The 22687-nt window shown below is 35.9% G+C and overlaps 1 protein-coding gene across 19 annotated transcripts in view; it reads left to right on the top strand.

Moving 5' to 3' along the window:
• ANKS1B (ankyrin repeat and sterile alpha motif domain containing 1B) overlaps positions 1-22687 on the top strand; it is a 1079782-nt gene that overhangs the window by 684450 nt on the left and 372645 nt on the right. For all 19 annotated transcript variants that reach the window (XM_042947477.1, XM_042947476.1, XM_042947473.1 and 16 more), the window contains one exon: positions 18253-18359. In XM_042947477.1, the coding sequence (XP_042803411.1) occupies positions 18253-18359 (107 nt within the window). The remainder of the gene's footprint in view (positions 1-18252; positions 18360-22687) is intronic.

Below are 22687 nucleotides of genomic sequence, written 5' to 3'. Positions count from 1 at the left end.
GATGTTTGTGCAATAAAAATTTGATCATATGTCTCTGTTCTTCAGAAAGAAAATAGTTACTCTTTTTCTTGGCAAACAAGTTCCTTGACGACCTACCTCCTGCCTACCTAACTTGCCCTATTTCCTGTGTCATTCTCCTCCTTAGGCATGCATGTATAACTTTTGAATTCCAGCAATAATGAATCATTTCAATCATGTTTTATTCAAACATACTTTTCTCCCATGCTATTTCCTCTGCCTGGATACCACTGTATTAGGATTCTCCAGAGAGGTGCTTGGATGGTTCAGTCGGTTAAGCATGGACTTCAACTCAGGTCATGATCTCACGGATCATGGATTCGAGCCCCACGTCAGGCTCTGTGCTGACAACTGAGAGCCTGGAGCCTGCTTTGGATTCTATGTCTCCATCTCTCTCTGCCCTTCCCCACTCGTGCTCTGTCTCTGTCTCTTTCTCTCAAAAATAAATAAACATAAAAAATAATTTTAAAAAAGGATTCTCCAGAGAAACAGAATCAATAGGATAGATAGATAAATAGACAGACAGACATAGATATATACAAAAGAGCATATTTATTATAGGAATTGGCTCACATGATTATGGAAACTGAGAAGTTCCATAATCTGCTATCTGCAAATTGGAGAATCAGGAAAGCCAGTGGTATAATTTAGTTCTAGTCTGAAGGCCCAAGACTCTCAGGGACTGTCAGTATAAGTCCTGATCCAATGTCAGAGTGTAGGAGGAGATGAATGTCCCAGTTCAAGTAAATCCACCCCTCTTCTAACTTTTTGTTCTAATAGATCCTCAACAAATTGGCTGATACACACACATGTTGGGCATCTTCTTTATTCTGTCTACAGATTCAAATGTTAATCTCCTCTGGAAACACTGTGACAAACATACACAGAAATAATTGTTTTACCAGCTTCCTGAGCATCCTTAGCCCAGTCAAAATGACACATAAAATTAACCATCAGAACCATCTTCCTTTTATTTGCCTTCCAAGTTCCTGCTAAATATTCAAATCTCACATAAAATGAACTTTTCTGTAAGCTCTCTACCCAAGCAAAATTAAGCATCCTTCCTTGCCTTCTATGTTTTATATATCTTGTACACATCTTCATTATAGCATTCATCATCTGCATGGTAATTTTATCCCTACTATCCTGTAAGATCTTTGAGAGCAGTACAGTTTCCCTTGCCTCCCTGGGCCTAATACAGTGACTGGTGCACAGGAGACCTCAATGACTTAATGCTGTAATTAGCTTCTCCTCAAAGAAGATTCAAACACTTGCCAGAAGCCTTAAAAGAAGGAAAAAAGGAAAGAAATCAACGGAATTACTATTTTTTTCCAATCAGGTATGGCCTATATATATATGTATTTTTTGTTGTCTGCCAGAAGATTTTAGCATTTTAAGCTTAAATTTCACTTCCTATTTTAGATCATACCCCAGCGCATAAGTTGTCAGATCTGTTTTGTAAAGGCTGGTATTTCTTAAGTGCTTCATGAAGTTTTAGTTCAAAATAAAATTTAAGGCCTTAGGGAAAATTTAATGTGAGCTCCTGACTTCCCTTAGCATTTAAACACCAAAGTATGATCTTGGAGTATTTTCCTATTGAAATCTTGGCTTTATGATCCAGAACTCTATTGACCGACAACATTCCACAATTCCTGAAATGACTAATTCCTTTCCTTCTTCTGTTGTCTTCCACCTCTGCTTTCTATTTCTGTTTTTGTACTTCAGAATGGTTGTCCTTTTATCAGTGGAAGAAGCATTGTTCGTATTGTATTATCTCTGTTCTGCTAATTTTCATTGTCGACTTTTCTCCATAAAGAAATAGATATGTAGTTTATGATTCTTAGCTCAGAGGACATTTAGGATTGGAAAAATGAGATACTGATACTTTTTCGTTAAAAATAGAATTGTTTGTCAGGATCTTTCTTACACTATCCTACAGGAATGAGCACTGTTCACTCCAGTTCCTATACCTGTATTAAAGGATATGAAAGACAGGAAAGCAGCTTCATGTGGAGATCAACACTATAGTCATTAGTTGAATGTACAATTTCTCTCCCAAATGTGGGCCTAGTTTTCTTTTCTTTTTTTTTTAATGTTTTTATTTATTTTTGAGACAGAAGGACAGAGTGTGAGTGAGGGAGGGGCATAGAGAGAGGGAGACACAGAATCAGAAGCAGGCTCCAGGCTCTGAGCTGTCAGCACAGAGCCCCACACCTGGATGGTACTCACGAACTGAACCATGAGATCATGACCTGAGTGGAAGTCTGACGCTTAACCGAATGAATCACCCAAGCGCCCCTGGGCCTAGTTTTCTTAAGTTCAGTGGGCTTTTTTTTTCTTTTTTTTTTACCAATCTCTTCAAAAATGACCAATCTTTATTTGAAATGTGTTGGAATAAATAACTAATGATGCCTTTTGTCGATTACAAAGCTGGGAATAAGAATTATCCTTTCTTGCCATTTCTTGCTCCACCTTTCTTCTCTTTTCACTTTTAGCTGCATGTGAGGACAGGCTGCTGGGGGGCTGCAGACCTAGGTGTTGGTGCATATTAGATAAGACAAAGGCCCTAATGAAATCATGGGTTTGGGGATGCTGATCACTTCACAGTGCAGTGAACTTTCCTCTGTTATTTGGCCACACTGCTCACTTCATGCAGTTTATGTGTTTGAAACAAAGAGAAGAACTATGCAAGGAAAAGCACTTTGAGAGACCAAATGAGCAACACAAGTATGTATCCTATTGACAGTATGGATATGCCTCGCATTTCAATAGCTCTTTATAGTTCATACTGACTTTTCACATATATTTCATTTCAACTTCAAACAAAACCATAAAATAGGTGGGGTGAAATGTCACCCTCATTTTGCCGATGAGGAACTAAGCCCCCAAAACTTGCCCACGCAGAACAGCACTCTTTTTACTGTTGCATGCTCCATCTCAAGAATCGAAGCAACACATATTTTCATAGTGGAGAATAGACAAGATTCAAACCCAGGCAGACCAGCTCCAGGGCCTGGGCTCTTAATCACCATGCGCACTTCCTCTTGTGGAGGCAGCACCTTCCTAGACCCACACACAGAGACAACCACGCATTGCAGAACAGACAGGCTGAGCACCCGATGTGGAAACAACACTGAAGTTGAAGTCTTTTAGAATCACAGAAAAGCCCTTTGTTAAAGTGAAATAAAAATATCCAAATGATAGGATTTACCCCTTTTCCACTTTTCATTGTTCCATCCCCCTTTTTCTCATTGTTTTTACACTTCAGAAGCCAAGAATATTGAGTGTAAGATGAAGGTGGGAAGGAGAACAAACAGGAAAAACTGGGAAACCCTTTTAAAACAATCTTGCTGGGATGGGTATGTGTGAATATTCTCCTGAAAAGGGCAAGTTTCCTATCCTTTGCATCTAGAAGAGACAAGCAGGATAGAGTAGCAGCTAAGAGCTTAGGCTCTGGAGCCAGGCTGTCAGGGTTCTAGTCTAAAGTTGGGCAACTTTGAAAACACGTAACCTTTCTGTATCTTATTTTCCTTCCCTGTAAAAGTAGACAATAACCATGCTAGTTCATGAGGTTGTCATGAAAATAAGATGAGTCAGTACACGTAGAACATTTAGAACCTGACCACGTGAAATGCATGTTTGCTTTATTTTACATAAGGAAATATTTTAAAGGCCTGACACATGGCAGGTGCTCAATAAATATTAGCTCCCTTCCTTTATATATGGCTTAGATTGCTGGAAAGACTCACAGTCTTTGAAAAGTATGTACCATACGTCAGTTACCTTGGTGTAAGGATAAATAGGTATTTGTTACATTTTTGAGGGGTTAGTTTCTTTTTTTTTAACTTTTTTAGGAGGCTCTCCTTTATCCCTTCCTAAATGCCATTTTCCTACTTAACAAATTTGAAAACTACTGCGTCTGCTAAGTCATTTTACCCACCTTATCTCTCTCATCAGTTTCATGGAGTAGCACCTATTGAAACAGATGGTGTATTAGGTTTTTCTTTTGCTCATGGAAACTGCCATCCACTTAAGTGTTTTTTTCTAATTCATTTTTCCTCTCTATTCAGTTACAAGAAGTAGTCATGTTTGTAAGTTTTAATTCTTCTCCTATCAAATGACGTTTTCTAAGTGGCAAATCAGTTTCCCCCCCATCCTCTAAATTGCATAAGTGCAGGGATGTCCAAAGCTATATCTCCACTTCCTAGAAAAATGCTTGAAACAAGAGGCACTTTATAATATTTACTGAAGAAATCAGTCAATGCTGAAGGAATGAATAAAGTATGGAAGAAGTATCCTCCTCTCCAATTAACTAGAACCTTATTAAGAGATGTCTGAAATTAATCAGAGTATCAGTTGCCTTCTACTTTGAAAGAGAAAATTAACTTCAGAAACCTAAACTGATATCATGTAATTATTTAATACAATTATAACAGTTTTCAGACTATATCCTGGAGCAAGCACATACTAATCTCAGTCTCCTAGGCCTTCTGTGGCTATATGATATACAGTCAAAACAGTTAAGAACATGTCAAAATTAAGCTAGTACTCTACCCTGCCAGTATCACTATGCCATTACAATATAGAGAGGACATTAGCCTTTGAATTTACTGCTGCAGGGGCACTTGGGTGGCTCAGTCGGTTAAGCATCCAACTTCAGCTCAGGGCATGATCTCGCAGTCTATGAGTTCGAGCCCCACATCAGGCTCTATGCTGACAACTCAGAGCCTGGAGCCTGCTTCAGATTCTGTGTCTCCTTCTCTCTCTGTCCTTCCCCCACTTGCTCTTTCTCTCTCTCTCTCTCTCAAAAATAAATAAACATTTAAAATATTTAAATTTACTGCCTCAAATTCTCTTTTACTAGGTATCAAACTGTCTCACTCCCTCACTACATTCCAGTCTGTGTCCACATTTCACCTTTTCAGAGGGGCATTCTCTGACAGTTCTACCTAAAATAAGTAACTTTCCTCATCATCATTCTTTATTTCCTTTCCCTTCCTTATTTTTTCAATTTTTTCAACTAAATTTATTCAGGTATATCTGATCTATAATAAACTGCACAAACTTAAAGTGTATAGTTTGATGTATGGCAAGTGGACGTACCTTGAAACTATTACCACAATCAAGAAAATAAACACCTATCATCTCCAAAAATTTTCTGTCACTTGTTAATCCTTCCCATTCTTCTTTCTCCCATTCCCAGGTAGCCACTGATCTGTTCTCTATCACTAGAGATAATTTTGCATTCTCTAGAAATGTATATAAATGGAATCATACAGAATGTAGTCTTTTGGGGGAAGTCTGGTTTCTTTTACTCTGTAAAATTATTTAGACTTTCATCCATGTGTTACATTAATGAACTGTTTGTTCCATTCTATTGCTGAGTAATATTCTATTATATGAATATGCAACAATTCCTTTATTCACTTGTTGATGAACATTTAGACTGTTTTGAGTTGTTGGCTATTACAAATAAAGCTGCTAGGAACATTCCTGTACAAGTCTCTGTATGGCATATGCTTTCATTTCTCTTGGGTAACTACCCAATAGTAGAATGACTGGGCCATATAGTAGATGTATGTTTGACTTTTCAAGAAATTATCAAACTATTTCCCAAAGAGGTTGTACCATTTTACATTCCCACCAAAAGTGCCTGAGAGTCCCACTGATTCACATCATTGTCAACATTTGGTGTGATCAGCCTTTTTAATTTTAGACATATTAATAAGTGTTTTCACTTGCATTTTCCTAATGTCTAATGATGTTGAGCATCTTTCCATGTGCTTATTTGACATCTGTATATCTTCTCTGGTAAAGAGTCTGTTCAAATCTTTTGCCCATTTAAAAAAACAACTTTTTATTAGTGAATTTTTAGAGTTCTTTATACATTTGTGATATAGTCTGTTATCAGATATAATTTGCAAATATTTTTTCTTTAGTCCATAGTTTTGTCTTTTCATTCTCTTAATGTTGCCTTTCAAAGAGCAGAGTTTTAAAATTTTGATTAATTTTAATGATCATTTTCTCTTTTAGAATTGTGATTTTAGTGCCTAACCCAAGTTCAAAATTTTTCTTAATTTTTTTTCATATTGTTTCTTGTATAAGTTTAATGGCTTTAGATTTTACATTTAGGCCTATGATACATTTTGAGCTAATTTTTATATACGCTGTGAGATATAGATTGAAATCCATTTTTTTGTGTATATAGAATTCCCAATTATTCCAACATCATTCATTAAAAAGTCTCTCCTTTCTCCACAGAATTACCCTTCACTTTTATCAAAAATCAATTGATTCTGTCAGTCTGTTTCTAAACCATCTCTTCAGTTCCATTGGCCTATTTATCTGTCTTAACACTAACACCCCCACTGTCCTGATGAGCATGACCATGACTTTATGATAAGTAAAGTCAAGTAGTATACCTTCTCCTACGTTGTTCTTCTTCAAAGTTATTTTGGTTGTTTTTGGTCCCTTGTGTTTCTATGTGAATTTTAGAACAAACTTGACAATTTACACATACACACATACAAAGCCTCCTGGGATTTTGACTGGGATTACATTAAATCTATAGATAAATTTGGGAAGAACAGACATGTTAACAATGTTGAGTCCTCTAATCCATGAATACAGTATATCTTTCCATTTATTTAGGTCTTATATGATTTCTTCCAGCAATGCTTTGTAATTTTAAGTGTACAGGTCCAGAACATCTTTTGACAGATTTACTCCTTAGAATTTCAAGTTTTTGATGCTATGATAAATTATGATTTTTAAAATTTCAAGTTCTATGTGCTTATTGATAGTATATACAAATACAGTTGATTTTTGTATATTATATTCTGCAACCTTGAAAAACGCACTTATTCTGGTAGCATTTGTGTGGATCTCATGAGATTTTATACACAGATAATTATATCATATGTAATTATATCAGGTAATTATATCATATTATATCATATATATCAACAGAAACTTCTTCCTTTCTAATCTAGATGGATTTTATTTCTTTTTCCAGTCTTATTGTGCTGGCTACAACCTCCAGTACAATATTAGATGGAAGTGGTGATAGTGGACATCCTTGCCTTGTTTCCTGATCTTAGCAGGAAAGCATCAGTCTTTCACAATTAAGTACGATGCTAGCTGTAGGTTTATAGATGCCTTTTATCGGGTTTGAAAAAATCCTTTCTAGTTTCCTGAGTTTTTATGAGGAATAGTTGTTGACTTTTGTCAAATGATCTTTTTTTCTGCTCTTTCTGCCTCTACTGAGATGATAATGTGGTTTTTCTTTACAAGTTAATATGGTGAGGTACATTTTTTTTTATTTTTTTTTAACATTTATTTATTTTTGAGACAGAGAGAGAGAGAGAGCATGAACAGGGGAGGGTCAGAGAAAGAGAGAGACACAGAATCTGAAACAGGCTCCAGGCTCTGAGCTATTAGCACAGAGCCCGATGCGGGGCTCGAACCCACGGACTGTGAGATCATGACCTGAGCCGAAGTCGGACGCTTAAACAACTGAGCCACCCAGGCGCTCCTTGTTTTTTTAATGTTGAAAAAAAGACTTGTATTATTGAGATTAACTCAACTTGGTCATGTTTCATTATCTTTTATGTATTATTTAATATTATTTTCCAAGATTTTGTTAAGAATTTCTACCTCTATATCCATAAAAACATTGGTCTATAGTTTTCTTTTCTCAAGATGTCATTGTCTGACTTTGGTATCAGAGTAATTATGACCTCATAAAATGAATTGGAAAGTATTCTTTTCAGTTTTCTGGAAGAGTTTGTTTAGAATTGGTATTATTTCTTCCTTATACATTGGGTAGCATTCACCATTGAAGGCATTGATGAGGTTTAGAGTTTTCTTTCTGGAAGGTTTTAACTAGATTTATGGAAGGGGAAAGAGTTGATATCTTATTTTCAAATAATCCTAGAAAAGTATATATGTCAATAGAGCAGGGAAAGATATAATATCTATGAAGAGAGAAGTATCACAAAATCTAGAAGTTAAAAAGAGAAAAATAGAATACAAAGGACTGTCACCAGACCAACAAAGATTCAAAAAAGAAAATGAAGAAACAATAATGTACATAAATGAAATAGAAAATAAGATGGAATGATTAAAATTAAGCATGACTGTCATTATGCAAAATTGTAATTATCCATTAAAGTGCAAACCACTAGACTAGTTTTTTAAATTCCAGATTAAATAGTTTTTTAAATTCCAGTTTAAAATGCAATTACAGTTATAAACTATTTATAACAGTCACATTTTAAAAGTTAAAAATAATGGATAGACACCAAAATCAAGATTCATAAGAGTAAAAATTGATAAATTGAACTTCTTCAAAATTAAAAACTTTAACTCTACAGGAAATTCTGTGAGGAAAATAAAAATATAGACTACAGACTAGGAGAAAATATTTGCAAATCAAAAATATAAGAAATGCCTCTAACTAGAATATATAAAGAACTTTCAAAATTCAACAGTATAAAACCAACCAATCCAATTCAAAAATAGACAAGCGAAATTAGTCAGAGAAAGACAAATATCATATGACTTCACTCGTATGAGGACTTTAAGAGACAAAACAGATGAACATAAGGGAAGGGAAACAAAAATAATATAAAAATAGGGAGGGGGATGAAACATAAGAGACTCTTAAATATGGAGAACAAACAGAGGGTTTCTGGAGGGATTGTGAGACGGGGATGGGCTAAATGGGTAAGGGGCATTAAGGAATCTAATCCTAAAATCATTGTTGCACTATATGCTAACTAATTTGGATGTAAATTTTTAAAAAAATAGACAAAAGACATGCACAGACATTTTACCAAAAAAGATATATAGATGGCAATAAGCACATAAAAATATGTTTAACCTTATTAGCCATGAGGAAAATGGAAATTAAAACCACAATGTAGTATTACTATGCATCTATCAGAATAGCTAAAATTTAAAAAAAAAATAGTGATAACACTAATTCTGGTGAAATGTGAAGAAACTCAATCTTTTGTGCATTGCTGGTGGAAATATAAAATAATACAACCACTCTGGAAAATAATATGACAATTTATTATAAAACTAAACATGTACTTACCATATGAGCAAGTAATTGCACTCTTGAATATCTATCCCAGAGCAATGAAAACTTATGTTCATACAAAAACTTGTACGCAATGTTTATAAGAGCTTTATTTGTAACAACTAAGAAGTAGAAACAACCCAAAGCCCATCAGTGGGTGAATCATTAAGCAAACTGTGGTATATTCATATCATGGAATAGTACTCTGAAACAAAAAGGAATGAGCTATTGATGCACAGAATAACTTGTCTGGATTTCAAGAAAATTATGCTGAATGAAAAAAGCCAGTCCTGGGATGCCTGGGTGGCTCAGTCCTTTAAGCCTCTGGCTTCAGCTCAGGTCATGATCTCGCAGTTCAGGAGTTCCACGTTGGGCTCTGGGTTGACAGCTCAGAGCCTGGAGCCTGCTTCAGATTCTGTGTCTCCCTCTCTCTCTGCCCCTCCTCCATTTGTTCTCTCTCTCTCTCTCTCTCTCTCTCTCTCTCAAAAATAAATAAAACATAAAAAAAAGAAAAAAAAAGCCAGTCCCAAAGTTTCCATACTATATGATTCTATGTATATAACATTCTTGAAATGACAAATTGATAGAGATGGAGAACAGATTGGTAGTTGCCAGAGGTGAAGGAGTGGGAGAGAGAGGGAGACAGCTATGGCCATAAAAGGATAGCAGGAAGGATCCTTATGATGGCACTGTCTTTATCTTGACTGTGGTGATGGTCACACAATTTATGTGTGATAAAATTGTGTGGAACTAAACACACACACACACACACACACACACACACACACACACACACAAATGAGTGCATGTAAAACTGGTGAAATCCAAAAAATATCAATGTATTTTATCAATGCCAATTGCCTGTTTGTGATATTGTACTATAGTTGTAAAAGATATTAAGATTGGGGAAAATCGAATGAAGCCTATACAGAATCTTTCTTTGTTTTTTAAGTTTATTTAGAGAGAGAGAGGCAGACAGACAGACAGACAGCACACACATGAGTGGAGAAGGGTCAGAGAGAGAATCCCAAGCAGTCTCCATGTCCCAATGCGGGATTCGAACCTGTGAACCGTGAGATCATGACCTGAGCAAAGGTCGGACACTTAACTGACTGAGCCGCCCAGGTGCTTCCAGAATCTCTCTTTCTTATTACTTTTCATAACTACTAGTGAATCTATGATCATCTTAAAATAAAGTTTTAAAAAAGACAATGGAGGGGTGGGTCTAGAGATATCAAAGGACTGAAAAAAGGATGGGGTATCCACCTTATGGACTATTATGTAGATATTTACAAGAATAAATTAGAGCTTATCATTTACTTGTTAGAATTTCCAGAAGGCTTTGTTGAATGAAAAAAGTAAGGTTCAGAAAAGCAAGGGTAATATGATTCTAATTTAATGAAACAATATCTGCAAATGTGTGTGTATTTGTACGTATGTACAAGGTTTTTTTTAAGTTTATTTATTTATTTTGAAAGAGAGAGAAAGCACAAGTTGGACAGAGGCAGAGAGAGAAGAGAGAGCAAGAATCCCAAGCAGGCTCCGTACACCAGTGCAGAGCCTGATGAGGGACTCAATGAGGGTCTCGATGAGGGGCTGGAACTCATAAGCCCAAACAGTGAGATCGTGACCTGAGCCAAAGCCAGACACTTAACCAACTGAGCCGCTCAGGTAGCCCAGTAGATTTTCTTGAATAAGTATTTTTTCGTCCTCTGTATGTTCTTAGAACAATTCACAGATATTGCTTATTTTACAATTTCACCAGTTATGTCCATTTTGCTGGGGAACAGGTCCACGGAGCTCTTCACATTGCGAATCTGAAAGTAGTACCTCCAGATTATTTTTTTAAAAAGACTGTGCCACCTTTTGGGATGAGCACTGGGTGTTGTATGGAAACCAATTTGACAATAAATGTCATATATTGAAAATAAAATAAAATAAAATAAAATAAAATAAAATAAAATAAAATAAAATAAAAAGACTGTGCAAAGGAAATTCCTGCTTTTATCACATTCTCTGAGTTTCAGTTTCCTTATCTGAAACGGGGCTAATAATCCATAATACACTACCTAGGACATAGTATCTCTGAATAACTATTAATTTATTTTTCCCTCCATTTATCTCACTTTGGGGACTTAGAGAAGTTCTATTGAATAAAGGTAATGTGTTGTTATGCTTGAAGAATTTTAAGACTCCAAGAAAGTATTTCAAGTAATACTTGAGGTAAGAAATACACTTAACCACTACTCAAAAGTGATCTTTAGACTTGAACCAAGGTTCTTTCAGAAGTTTGGCTCATGAGAAAATAACCAAACCACAAACAACATGACTCAAGATCTCTTTTTTCTTCCTCTCTCCCTCACCTCCTCACCCTACCCAACTCTCTCCCAACTCTTTTCCCTCCTGCATTATAGCTTTTCACCAACATATGAGAATTACTGAGTAGAAACTGAATGACTGAATAAAGACTAAAATACAGTCTATACAAAGATTTGTAATGTGATCATTAACCAGTATTCTCTCCAAGCTTTACTTGTTTTTAAATTGAAGCATAGCGACACACAGAGTTACATTTATTTCAGGTGTACATGTATTTCAGCTATTTGACAACTCTATAAGTTATGCTATGCTCACAAATGTAGCTACCATCTGTCACCATACAATACTATTCCAGTACCATTGACTATATTCCCTATGCTGTAACAAAAGCCTGTATCTCCCATGCTCCTTCACCCATTTTGCCCATCCCGCCAGCCCCTCCCCTCTGACAACATCAGTTTGTTCTCTGTATTTATGGGTCTGTTTCTGCTTTTTTTATTTGTTTTGATTTTTAAATTCCACATATAAGTGAAATCCTATAGTATTTGACTTTCTCAGGCTTATTTCACTTAGCATAATACCCTCTAGGTCAATCCATGTTGTCACAAATGGCAAGTTCTCATTCCTCTTTATGGCTGAGTAATATTCCATTGCACATATATATATGCGACATCTTCTTTATCCATTCATCTGTCTGTTGACACTGGGGTTGCTTCCATATCTCGGCTATTGTAAATAATGCTGCAGTAAACATAGTGGTGCACATATCTTTTTGAATCAGTGTTTTTGTTTTCTTTGGGTACATATCCAGTAGAGGAATTACTGGATCATATGGTAATTCTATTTTTAATTTTTTGAGGAATCTATACTGTTTTTCACAGTGGCTATACCAACTTACATTCCCACCAACAGTGTATGAGTGTTCTTTTCCTCCACATCCTTGCCAACACTTGTGGTTTTTTTATTTTTTTTTTACATTTATTCATTTTTGAGAGACAGAGAGAATCAGAGTACAAGCGGGGGAGGGGCAGAGAGAGAGGGAGACACAGAATCTGAAGCAGGTTCCAGGCTCCCAGCTATCAGCACAGAGCCTGATGCGGGCTGGAACTCACAAACCGCGAGATCATGACCTGAGCCAAAGTCGGATGCACAACCGACTGAGCCACCCAGGCGCCCCTCCTTGCCAACACTTGTTATTTCTTGTCTTTTGATACTAGCCATTCTGACAGGTGTGAGGTGATATCTCATTGTAGTTTTGATTTACATTTTCCTGATGGTTAGTGATGTGAAGCATCTTTTTATGTGCCTGTGACCATCTGTATGTCTTCTTTGGGAAAATATCTATTCAGATTCTCTGCATGTTTTTAAACAGATTGGTTTTTTTTTTTAGTGTTGAATTGTTTTAAGTTCTTTATATATTTTGTATATTAACCCCTTATTGGATATATCACTTGCAAATCCTTCTCTCACTGCCTAGGTTGTCTTTTTGTTTTGTGTATGGTTTCCTTTACTGTGCAAAATCTTTTTATTTTGGTGTAGTCGCAATAGTTTGTTTTAGTTTCACTTCCCTAATGAGACATATCTAGAAAAATATTACTAAGGTGAATGCCAAAGAGATTACTATGTTTTATTCTAGGAGTTTTATGGTTTCATGTCTCACACTTAGGTCTTTAATCCATTTTGAGTTTATTTTTGTGTATGGTATAAATAATGCAGTTTCATTCTTTTGCACCTAGTGTCTAGTTTTCCCAGAACCCATTTGTTGAAGAGACTGTCTTTTCCCCATTGTATATTCTTGCCTTCTTTGTTGTGGATTAATTGACAATATAATTGTGACTTTATTTCTGAGCTTTCTATTCTGTTCCATGATCTGTGGCTATTATTGTGCCAGTACTGTTTTGATTATTATGGCTTTGTAACATATCTTGAAATCTAGGATTCTGATACTTCCAGCTTTGTTCTTCTTTCTCAAGACTGCTTTGGCTATTCAGGTGTTTTGTGGCTCCATACATATTTTTGTATTATTTTTTCTAGTTCTGTGAAAAATGTTATTAGTCTTTTGATAGGGATTACATTAAATCTATAGATTGCTTTGGATAGTGTAGACCTTTTAACAATATTAATTCTTCCAACCCATGAACATGGAATATCTTTACATTTGTTTGTGTCATCTTCAATTTCTTTCATCTATGTTTTATAGTTTTCAAAGTATAGATCTTTTACTTCCTTGGTTAACTTTATTCCTAGATATTTTATTCTTTTTGGTGCAATTGTAAATGGAATTGCTTTCTTAATTTCTCTTTCTGCTACTTTGTTATTAGTGTATAGAAATGCTACCAATTTCTGGCTATTAATTTTTTATCATGCAACTTTACTGAATTCATTTATTACTACTAATAGTTTTTTGGTGGAATCGTTAAGGTTTTTCTGTGTATAATATCAATGTCATCTGCAAATAATGACAGTTTTACTTCTTCCTTACCAATTTGGATGCCTTTGTTTCTTTTCTTTCTGATTGATGTGGCTATGACTTCCAGTACTGGGTTAAATAAAAGTGGCAAGAGTGGACATCCTGGTCTTGTTCCTGATCTTAGGGGAAACGCTCTCAGTTTTTCACAATTGAGTATGACATTAGCTGTGGGTTTGTCATATATGGCCTTTATTATGATGAAGTGTGTTCCCTCTAACCCCATTTTGTTGAGAGTTTTTATCAAGAACAGACATTGTATTTTGTCAAATGGTTTTTCTGCATCTATTGAGATGATCATATGATTTTTATTCTTAATTTCATTAATGGGGTATATCATGTTGATTGGTTTATGGATATTGAACCATCCTTGTGTCCTCAGAATAAATCCCACTTGATTGTGGTGAATGATCCTTTTAATATATTGTTGAATTCACTTAGCTGATGTTTTGTTGAGGGTTAGTGCATCTATATTCATCAAGGATATTGGCCTGTATGCAAGCAAGTTATGCTTTGGTACAGAAGTCTGGACCTTGAAATAACTCTCGCATCTCTCTCTCTCTCTCTCTCTCTCTCTCTCTCTCTCAAGAAATGAAAATCCTATGAAAGCCATTTCCAATGTCATTGATTTGTTTATTTAACAGAACTGATTTAATGCCTAGGTTGTGTGTGTGTGGCACTCTTCTAGGTTCTTGGTCCCTGGGATTAAGAAATGAGATAGGATTTGAGGAGCTGGCCAATAAATATATGCCTTACTAAGCCAAAACATTATTATATTCGCACGATCTTTGTGTAGTTTGTCTACTTGCTCATAGTTCAAAATGATCAGGAGAAACCATGTGACCATGGTCACCACGTGACCCTGGGAAAGGCTGTAATTCTTATTTGCCTTTAATTCCACCTCATACCAGTTTTAGAGATGGCGAAAGACAAATAGTGTCTTGTTTTCAACTTCTCATACAGGTAATGTTGAGCAGCCAAAATCCCTTAAAACTGATTCCCAAACTGCTACAAACTTTTTGACCTTAAAAGATCTAGAACCAATCAGAAATAAACTATAATCAAGTAAAAAAGAGAATGAGGATGTTAAAAATCCAGACCTAAAAATTCTATTTAAAAACTTATCATCTTGGTACCTGGGTGGCTCAGTTGGTTAAATATTCAACTCTTAATTTCGGCTCAGGTCATAATAATCAGGGTCATGAGATTGAGCCCCATGCTGGGCTCTGCAGTAAGTGTGGAGTCTGCTTAAAATTCTCTCTCTCTTTCTCTGTAAAATAAATAAAATGAAAAAAAAATTTTAAATAAAATCCTATTATTTTTTAAGTAAAGAATTCAGGGAGCACCTGAGTGGCTCAGTCAGTTGAGCATCTGACTTTGGCTTGGGTCACAATCTCACAGTTTGTGAGTTTGAGCCCCATCTAGGGCTGTGTGCTGACAGCTCAGAACCTGGAGCCTGCTTTGGATTCTGTGTCTCCATCTCTTTCTGCCCCTCCCCTGCTTGCACTCTCTCTCTCTCTCTCTCTCTCTCTCTCTCTCTCTCTCAAAAATAAATAAACATTAAAAAATTTAAAAAAAAAGAATTCAGAGACTTGGGATAGAATTTTTAAATGAAATTTTAAATCTGAAACTAGAATTTTATGTAGTTTGGATTATGACATAAAAATTATATTATTTGGTTTAGCAGGTGCATACTGAGTCCTTACTTCAAGCAGTATTAGCAAGACATAGCTCTACACTGAGAAGTCTTGTACAAAATAACTACAATATTACACAGAAAATATTTGTTCTAATAGAGGATCTAATAATGCCACTTAAAACAGATAAATAAGAGAGTTATTCCTGTTAGGAGGGATTATAAAAGATTTCAGAAAGGAAATGTTATCTGATCCAAAGCCAACGAAGGGGAAAAAATGTAGGGACATAACAAAACCAACCCAAGTATGTTACAGGCTTCCTTTAGAGACCAGCCAGTGATCCTACCTGACTGGAGTACTGGAGAAAAGTAAATAAATGCAGATGATTTGTAGTAGATTGTGGAGATCCCCAAATGTTATCACAGGAACTGTGAGTTTATTTTGAAGCCCACTGAAAACCATGGGGGGGGGGGGGGTTGAAACAAAGCATAATAATTAAAACTGTCTTAGAGAGATTAGTCTGACACCCATGTATAAAATAGATTTTAAAATATCAGAGATAGAAGACCAACATAGAGGCTTTTGTTTCATTTTATATTTTAAGTTTATTTACTTATTTTGAGAGATAGAGACAGCAGGGGGAAGGGAGAAAGAGAGGGAGATGGAGAGAATCCCAAGCAGGCTCCATTCTGTCAATACAGAGCCCAACATGGGGCTCAAACTCCTGAACTGTGAGATCATGACCTGAGCTGAAGTCAAGAGTCAGTCCCTTAACCACTAAGCCACGAAGCCACCCCTTGATGCTATTGTTACATTAGGCCACATGGGCCTAAACTAAGATAACAGAATCAAAGTAGATGGCAGTTCCATAAACATGAAACAGGAAATAGAATCCAGGGAATGGATGCAAGAGACAGTGGTGAGGGGTAACTAGAACTCGAGAATGCCTGTCAGCAGTGAAAGAGGGAGTACAAGATGTTTTGAAGTTTGATGTCTATGTGCCAGGGAAGCTGACAATGTTCTTAAAAAGAGAAAGATAAGGTTTAGGGAAAGAAGAAAAATTATGTTTAATTTATTTAATAAATATTTATTGAGCACTTATTATGTGCCAGACACTGTTTCTGGGGAGATGAGAATTATGTTTGATTTTTAAAACATTTTATGTAGAAAAGGCACTGTTCCCAGTCTGTGTAACCCAAAAGGCAGAGCTGGAGCCAGTGAGTAGGAGCCAGGTAGGAAGTAAAAAAATCTAATAAGTGGAGGCTTCCTGATAAGTAGTAAGAGCTCTGTTCCAGGCAGTATTCAAGCATAAATTGGATGATAATCTTCCGGGCACTCTGTGACAAGGGATTTCTGCCTTAAGAGAGAGGTTAGACTAACCCTTCCACAAGTTCTCTCCCAGTCTTAAGCAAGAACATATATTCTTTCCTATGATCTGGTCCTGTGGGTTCTATTATTAATCTCTGGTTTCTTGTAATTATTAAATAAATTACTCAATCTGTCTGCCATTCAGTAAAACTCACACATTTGCATCTGTTATTCTTGAATTATTTTTGGTTAGGGCTCTTCTTCTTTATTAAAAATCTCTACCCAGTAATGTTACCTTTATAGCTAATTTAGAATGCTAACCCTGGTAGACTGGGTTATAAATATCAGAGGGGAAAGGGATTTCTTGTGCCTAATAATATTTTTGTTTGGAATAAGCCCTGCAAATGAGAAATGAATTATCTTGACTTCAAGATTGCGATGCAGTTTCTGTATTTTGCAGTAATTCAGAAAGGAAAAAAAAATATCTCACAGAGGTTCATTTTGATACAGCATGTTAAAGAAAGAGAATAATTATTCTCAAAACCCTGTAAAGCTTTACATCAGAAGCATTTATCTGTGTTGCATTTAGAAAAGAAGAAAGGAAAGAGAAGAAAAGGAGAGGAAAAAAGAAACCTGTAGTGAGCTCCGCTATAAGCTATAGTTAAAGCTTTACATTTCCTGGTGTCTTTTGAAACGTAAAATTCCACAACAAATAGCCCGGTAACGTATAACCAGTATGAAGATTCAATTGAGATTTAAGCACTTTGGTTTGCTTTTGAGTCTTGCTATTTTCTGCATTTGTTTTGACTGCTCTCATCATTCAGGATTGACGCTTGGATGGGTGTGTAGGAGGAAGCAGCAGCAGCAGGCTTACAGCTTGCAGACAAAAAAAAATCTGCCTTATCTGATGGCTATTATTGAAAATGCGAGGTGTAGCCTGGGCTGGGTAATGAAGGGGAGCGAGCGAGGGGGAGCAGGGAGCATGGAGCTGCATACTGATGAGTGTAGGAGTACTTGATAAAAAGAATTCTGGCTGCTGGCCGTGCATTGCTCATTGTGGAGTACTCCAACAATCACATAGAACGCAGACCAGCCTAAGCTGACAGCTTGATATGCCTTCTTCTGCTGCCTGGTTTTGGGGGCTGTATGACGTACTGGTCGGTAGTAAAGATTAATATGTAAGAAATGTGGAGCTAGGATCAAGTCATACTCCACAGCCTGCCTGGCAAACTATGTTTTACTTCTGACTTTGCTGTCTCGCTGAGAACATTAATCTGTCAAGCTGGCGGGCTCCTTTGATAGCAACTTTCCCAGGAGCATGATGTGGCAATGCCACCTCTCAGCCCAGGACTACCGCTATTACCCAGTGGACGGCTACTCCCTGCTTAAACGCTTCCCTCTTCATCCTCTTACAGGACCCAGATGCCCCGTCCAAACAGTGGGACAATGGTTGGAAAGCATTGGGCTACCTCAGTACGAGAACCACCTGATGGCTAATGGATTTGACAATGTACAGTTTATGGTAAGACGCTCTCTGTGTCCATGGAGCTGCCTTTTGTCTGTCTTTGCTTCTTATGTGTCTTACACGGCTCAGAGGCAGCCTGATTTGCACCAAAACCGGTCAATTTATATATGTAACTGCATCAGAAAATTGGATGCCCTTAGGACTGAACTTACTGTGTACATATAGACACTTGCTGAAAAATGAGATCTACGGGCATCCATATACATATGTATTATATGAATGAACCGGTGAGAGTACTATTTATAGGCAGTGAAAGAAGATTAACATTTATATTCTCCCTGTCATTCTTTGTGTGCTTTTTATAAATTTGTAATCTCAGAATACCCAGTTAGATTATAGTACTCTTCGGTCAATTCTAGATTCCTAAAACATATTTTTTTCATTTGAGCATCAGCATTTAATGATTAATTTGACAATCTGTTATGTTTACGGTGTGAAGATTATTTTTTTCTGATAATTGTTCGATAAGCAGTTTAAATTGTGTGGATGACCTTTAATTTGTTAGCAAACTGCTTCAGATGGTCAATTATGGAGAACATTCACTTACTTACATGTGCTGATTGAAGAGCACTGAAGTGTTTTTTATTACTTTAGGTAGAAAACAAACACTTCCATCAATTACCTGTCTGTTTAGAAAGAGAGGCTGATGGACCAAATACATTCATATACTTCTAAATACTAGTCTGCATGCAGTCTAAACCCGGTGTGTGCAAACTTCTCACTGTGATGAATATAGGCGAGGAAGGAGGGTGGGGAGATGTGCGGACCCATAATACAGCTTTCTAATCATTCATATATCTCCCCCAGTGCTCATCAGTTTCCCTTGTTAAGCTACGTCACAGTCCTTATTACCTTTCCTTGCTTTTAAGTTCCCATCACATATATTACTGATCCCTAAATTTAGAGGGAGCTACATAATATAAGCATATAGCACACAAATGGCTTGAAGAAATAATTAATAGCTATTTCCAAATAAAATGCTGGGGCTGACATCTGAAGCTTATTCATACGAGAACTGGTAACAGAATATGACAGCTAGTTATGTTTTTTTTTAATTTCCATTTGAGATGACTTTTCTCCGAGCTTAACTTGACTATTACAGATTTAAAAATTGGTCAAATTGTTAAACTTCTGCCTCTTTTCCAAAAAAAGTGTATCCTCCGTGAGCTTTTTTAAAAAGCTACATAAATGTAAGAAGATGTATGAGCTCAAAGTAATTGTATGCATAGAACTCTTTATGAACCTGTTTTTTGTAATAGGATATGCAGCTACTGTTATTTTTCTCATGTTAAAGAGAACTGTCACTGATTAGACAGACAAGATATTGTGGGTATTGAAACAGGAAAAAAAGTGAAATGTCTTCAGTTGCTATGACAGTCTTAGGACACTGAGAAGATTTAGGACAGGCTTAGGACACTAAACAGAGAATACTAAGCATTTGGGGAACTATCAAACAGGATGGAGATCTTTTCATGGTTATTTATATTTACTGTACATTTTGATGTCTTTATTCTTTCTCTCTGACTCTACCTGTGATAAGACTTTCTCATTCCCATTCTTCATACTCTTGTCCAAATTTATTCTGATCCCATGAGAAGTTAGGTCTTTGGATTCTGGCTACTTCCAAATATTTTAATTCAGCATAATTTTCCTCTGAATATTAAACACATTTGAGCAAATATAACCCCTTTTTGAAAGCCTAAAACTGAAAGGTTAATTAAACAAGTTTCAAATAAGCATTTGGAGGTCTTAAAACAACGTTCAGGAATGAATTATGTATAAGCATTCCAAAGTGTATCTGGGAGGCAAAAATCCTGGGTATATGTGACAAAACCAAGGTTTGAGCTTCTCCATAGATTATTGTCTTTATTTTTTCAATTCTAAGTTTTATATATAATTTTCCAGAAAATTAGAAAACAGTTAATGCAAATAAGTCAAATACTTTCTTCATGAGACAGTTAATTTAAAAAATAAAAACTTTGATCATTTAGAGGAGCTAATTATGAAAATTGAGCTAATCATAAAATGGTGTCATCAATTGTTGCTTTATCTGCTGCTATACACTATTTACTACTAGTGTCATAAAAAATCAGTTTCTACATTTACAAAATGTATTGATTGATTTCCATAATCAAACTTATTTCATTATGAATTTAGTTAAGTATACCAATATAATCAGCCCACTTTAAGAAACAGATTTCATTAATGGGGTGAAATATTTGTTAGACCTGTTTAGTCTCCACTCAGTATCATATTCTAGCTTTTATTTTTCTTGAAGCACATTCTGACCTGCATTTATTCATCCTGTTGCCTAAGCAACAAGCACCACACTCCCATTAACTGTGATGTAGTGCAGGTCTTATTAGCTTTTTAGAACAAGACAGTAGAGACATCAAAAGGGTATAATTAATGTTGCTTGAAACTTCATTGTACATCCGCGCATAGTTATACTTTATTTAGGAAACATTCTCAAGAGTTATTTTTTTTATTTAATCAATATTCCATTATTGAATGTTTTCTATATAAGTGACTTCCAAAGTATTTATTGAAAGCTTAAATATTTTTTACCAACTCTGTTCTACATACTCTCACACGTAAATACAATATATGGATGATTTATCCACATGGCTATGATTAACTGTAATAAAGATTTCTTATATCAATTCCTAGACATAGTTAGAAAAAGCAGGACTCCCATTTATTTTTGTATCTCTATCAATTATTACTTCTCCTTTGGGCCCTTAATGCTTATCCATGATTTTATTGATGCATGAATTTTTTTTCAGTGCCTAAAATCAAAATACCAAACTTTTTCTTTATGTACCTGGTCCTGCTTTGCTGACATTTGTGCACATAGTTTTGACTTTCTTGTATCATTAAATATATAAAATAAATTGAAATTGATCCAATTAAATAACTACAAAACTATATCAGGTGACCTAAGACTTTGGGAGAGTCAGATCTATGTTGCACTCAAAAGCCCCTTTAACACAGAATTTTTCATCTGAAGACTTATCCAAGCCCCACTTACCTGCTCATCCCCTCTGAAGTCATACATCATCAGCTCCCCCCTTGTAAGACATATGCTGTTCACTAGCCTCTGGGAATGCTGCCGGGGCCCTAAAATATATGTGTTTCAACATTACTTTTTTTTTTAAACCAAGGAGTTTTGATATGAAGTGTTTAATGTACAAAATGTATATGCTTATTTACTTCCTTATTGTGCAATTTCTATCATCCTCTCCTTTTTCCAAGTCTGATGACTGCTTGCTAAATTTTAAGTCTCAAACTATCTATTCTTATCTTGATGACTGCTCATTTGTACTCTCCTCCCCCCATCCTCTACAGCTATTTCCTCTCCTTTTCCTCTTTCTTTTATCCTCAAAGGTCCAACTCAATCCCTGCCTTGTTTATGTAGCTTTCCTTAATGACGCTAGTCCTTTGGAGCCTCTCATTTCTCTGAACTCATGTAGTGGTTGTATTCAGTATGAAAAATTACATTTGGCATGCCATTATTCACTCTCTAGAATTAAAAGTTTTCACTTGTATATATCTTGTCTCTCCCACTAGACTAGAAACTCTTCAAGTCCATGTTCTGTGTGTTCAATTGCCTTGCCTTTATCACAAGTCCTACCATAATGCTGTGTATATAGACATCATCCCATGACAACTAGACACACAGCAGACTGTTGTAGATGGATCACCAGCCTCTTGTTTAAACTGGAAGCCTTGTTTTACCAATGGAACATGAAGTTTTAGCCCCCTTCATTCATTCATTCATTCATTCATGCAACAAACTCTTAAACATCTTGTATGTGCTAGAAACAGTGTTAATTCCTGGGAATGTAACCATGAACAATACATGCTTCTTGACCTCTATTAGGTTACAATATTGCTCTCAGACCTACATATCATTTGCATGCATGTTAGACACTCATTCCATCATGTGCTCACACACACACATACACTCTATCACAGGGATCTTGCCCTCATTCTTTTATATAATCACCATCCTTCAGCACATTACTTACTAACAATTGCTTTTCCAGCAATAAAGTACAGTAGGCAATGGAAGAAATAAAATTTCTCATAGCAGGGGTAAAGAAAGATAAAGATACCGATAACAACAAAACACTGACAGTGTTATGGTAGATTTATGGTCCAAAAACTGAATCAAGAAGTTTATATTATTGGAGGAGGACTGACTCATATCCTCACCAGGATAACTAGCTAGTAGTTATATTTGTAAACTCTAATCAAAAAAAGGGAAAAAATGAAATTTTGCCAACTCATTTTTTTTAACACTTCCTATGTTTCTAGCAGTT

Source organism: Panthera leo, chromosome B4 (assembly GCF_018350215.1).
Source record: "Panthera leo isolate Ple1 chromosome B4, P.leo_Ple1_pat1.1, whole genome shotgun sequence".
NCBI lineage: Eukaryota > Metazoa > Chordata > Mammalia > Carnivora > Felidae > Panthera > Panthera leo.
This window is presented reverse-complemented; position numbering and strand designations above follow the sequence as displayed.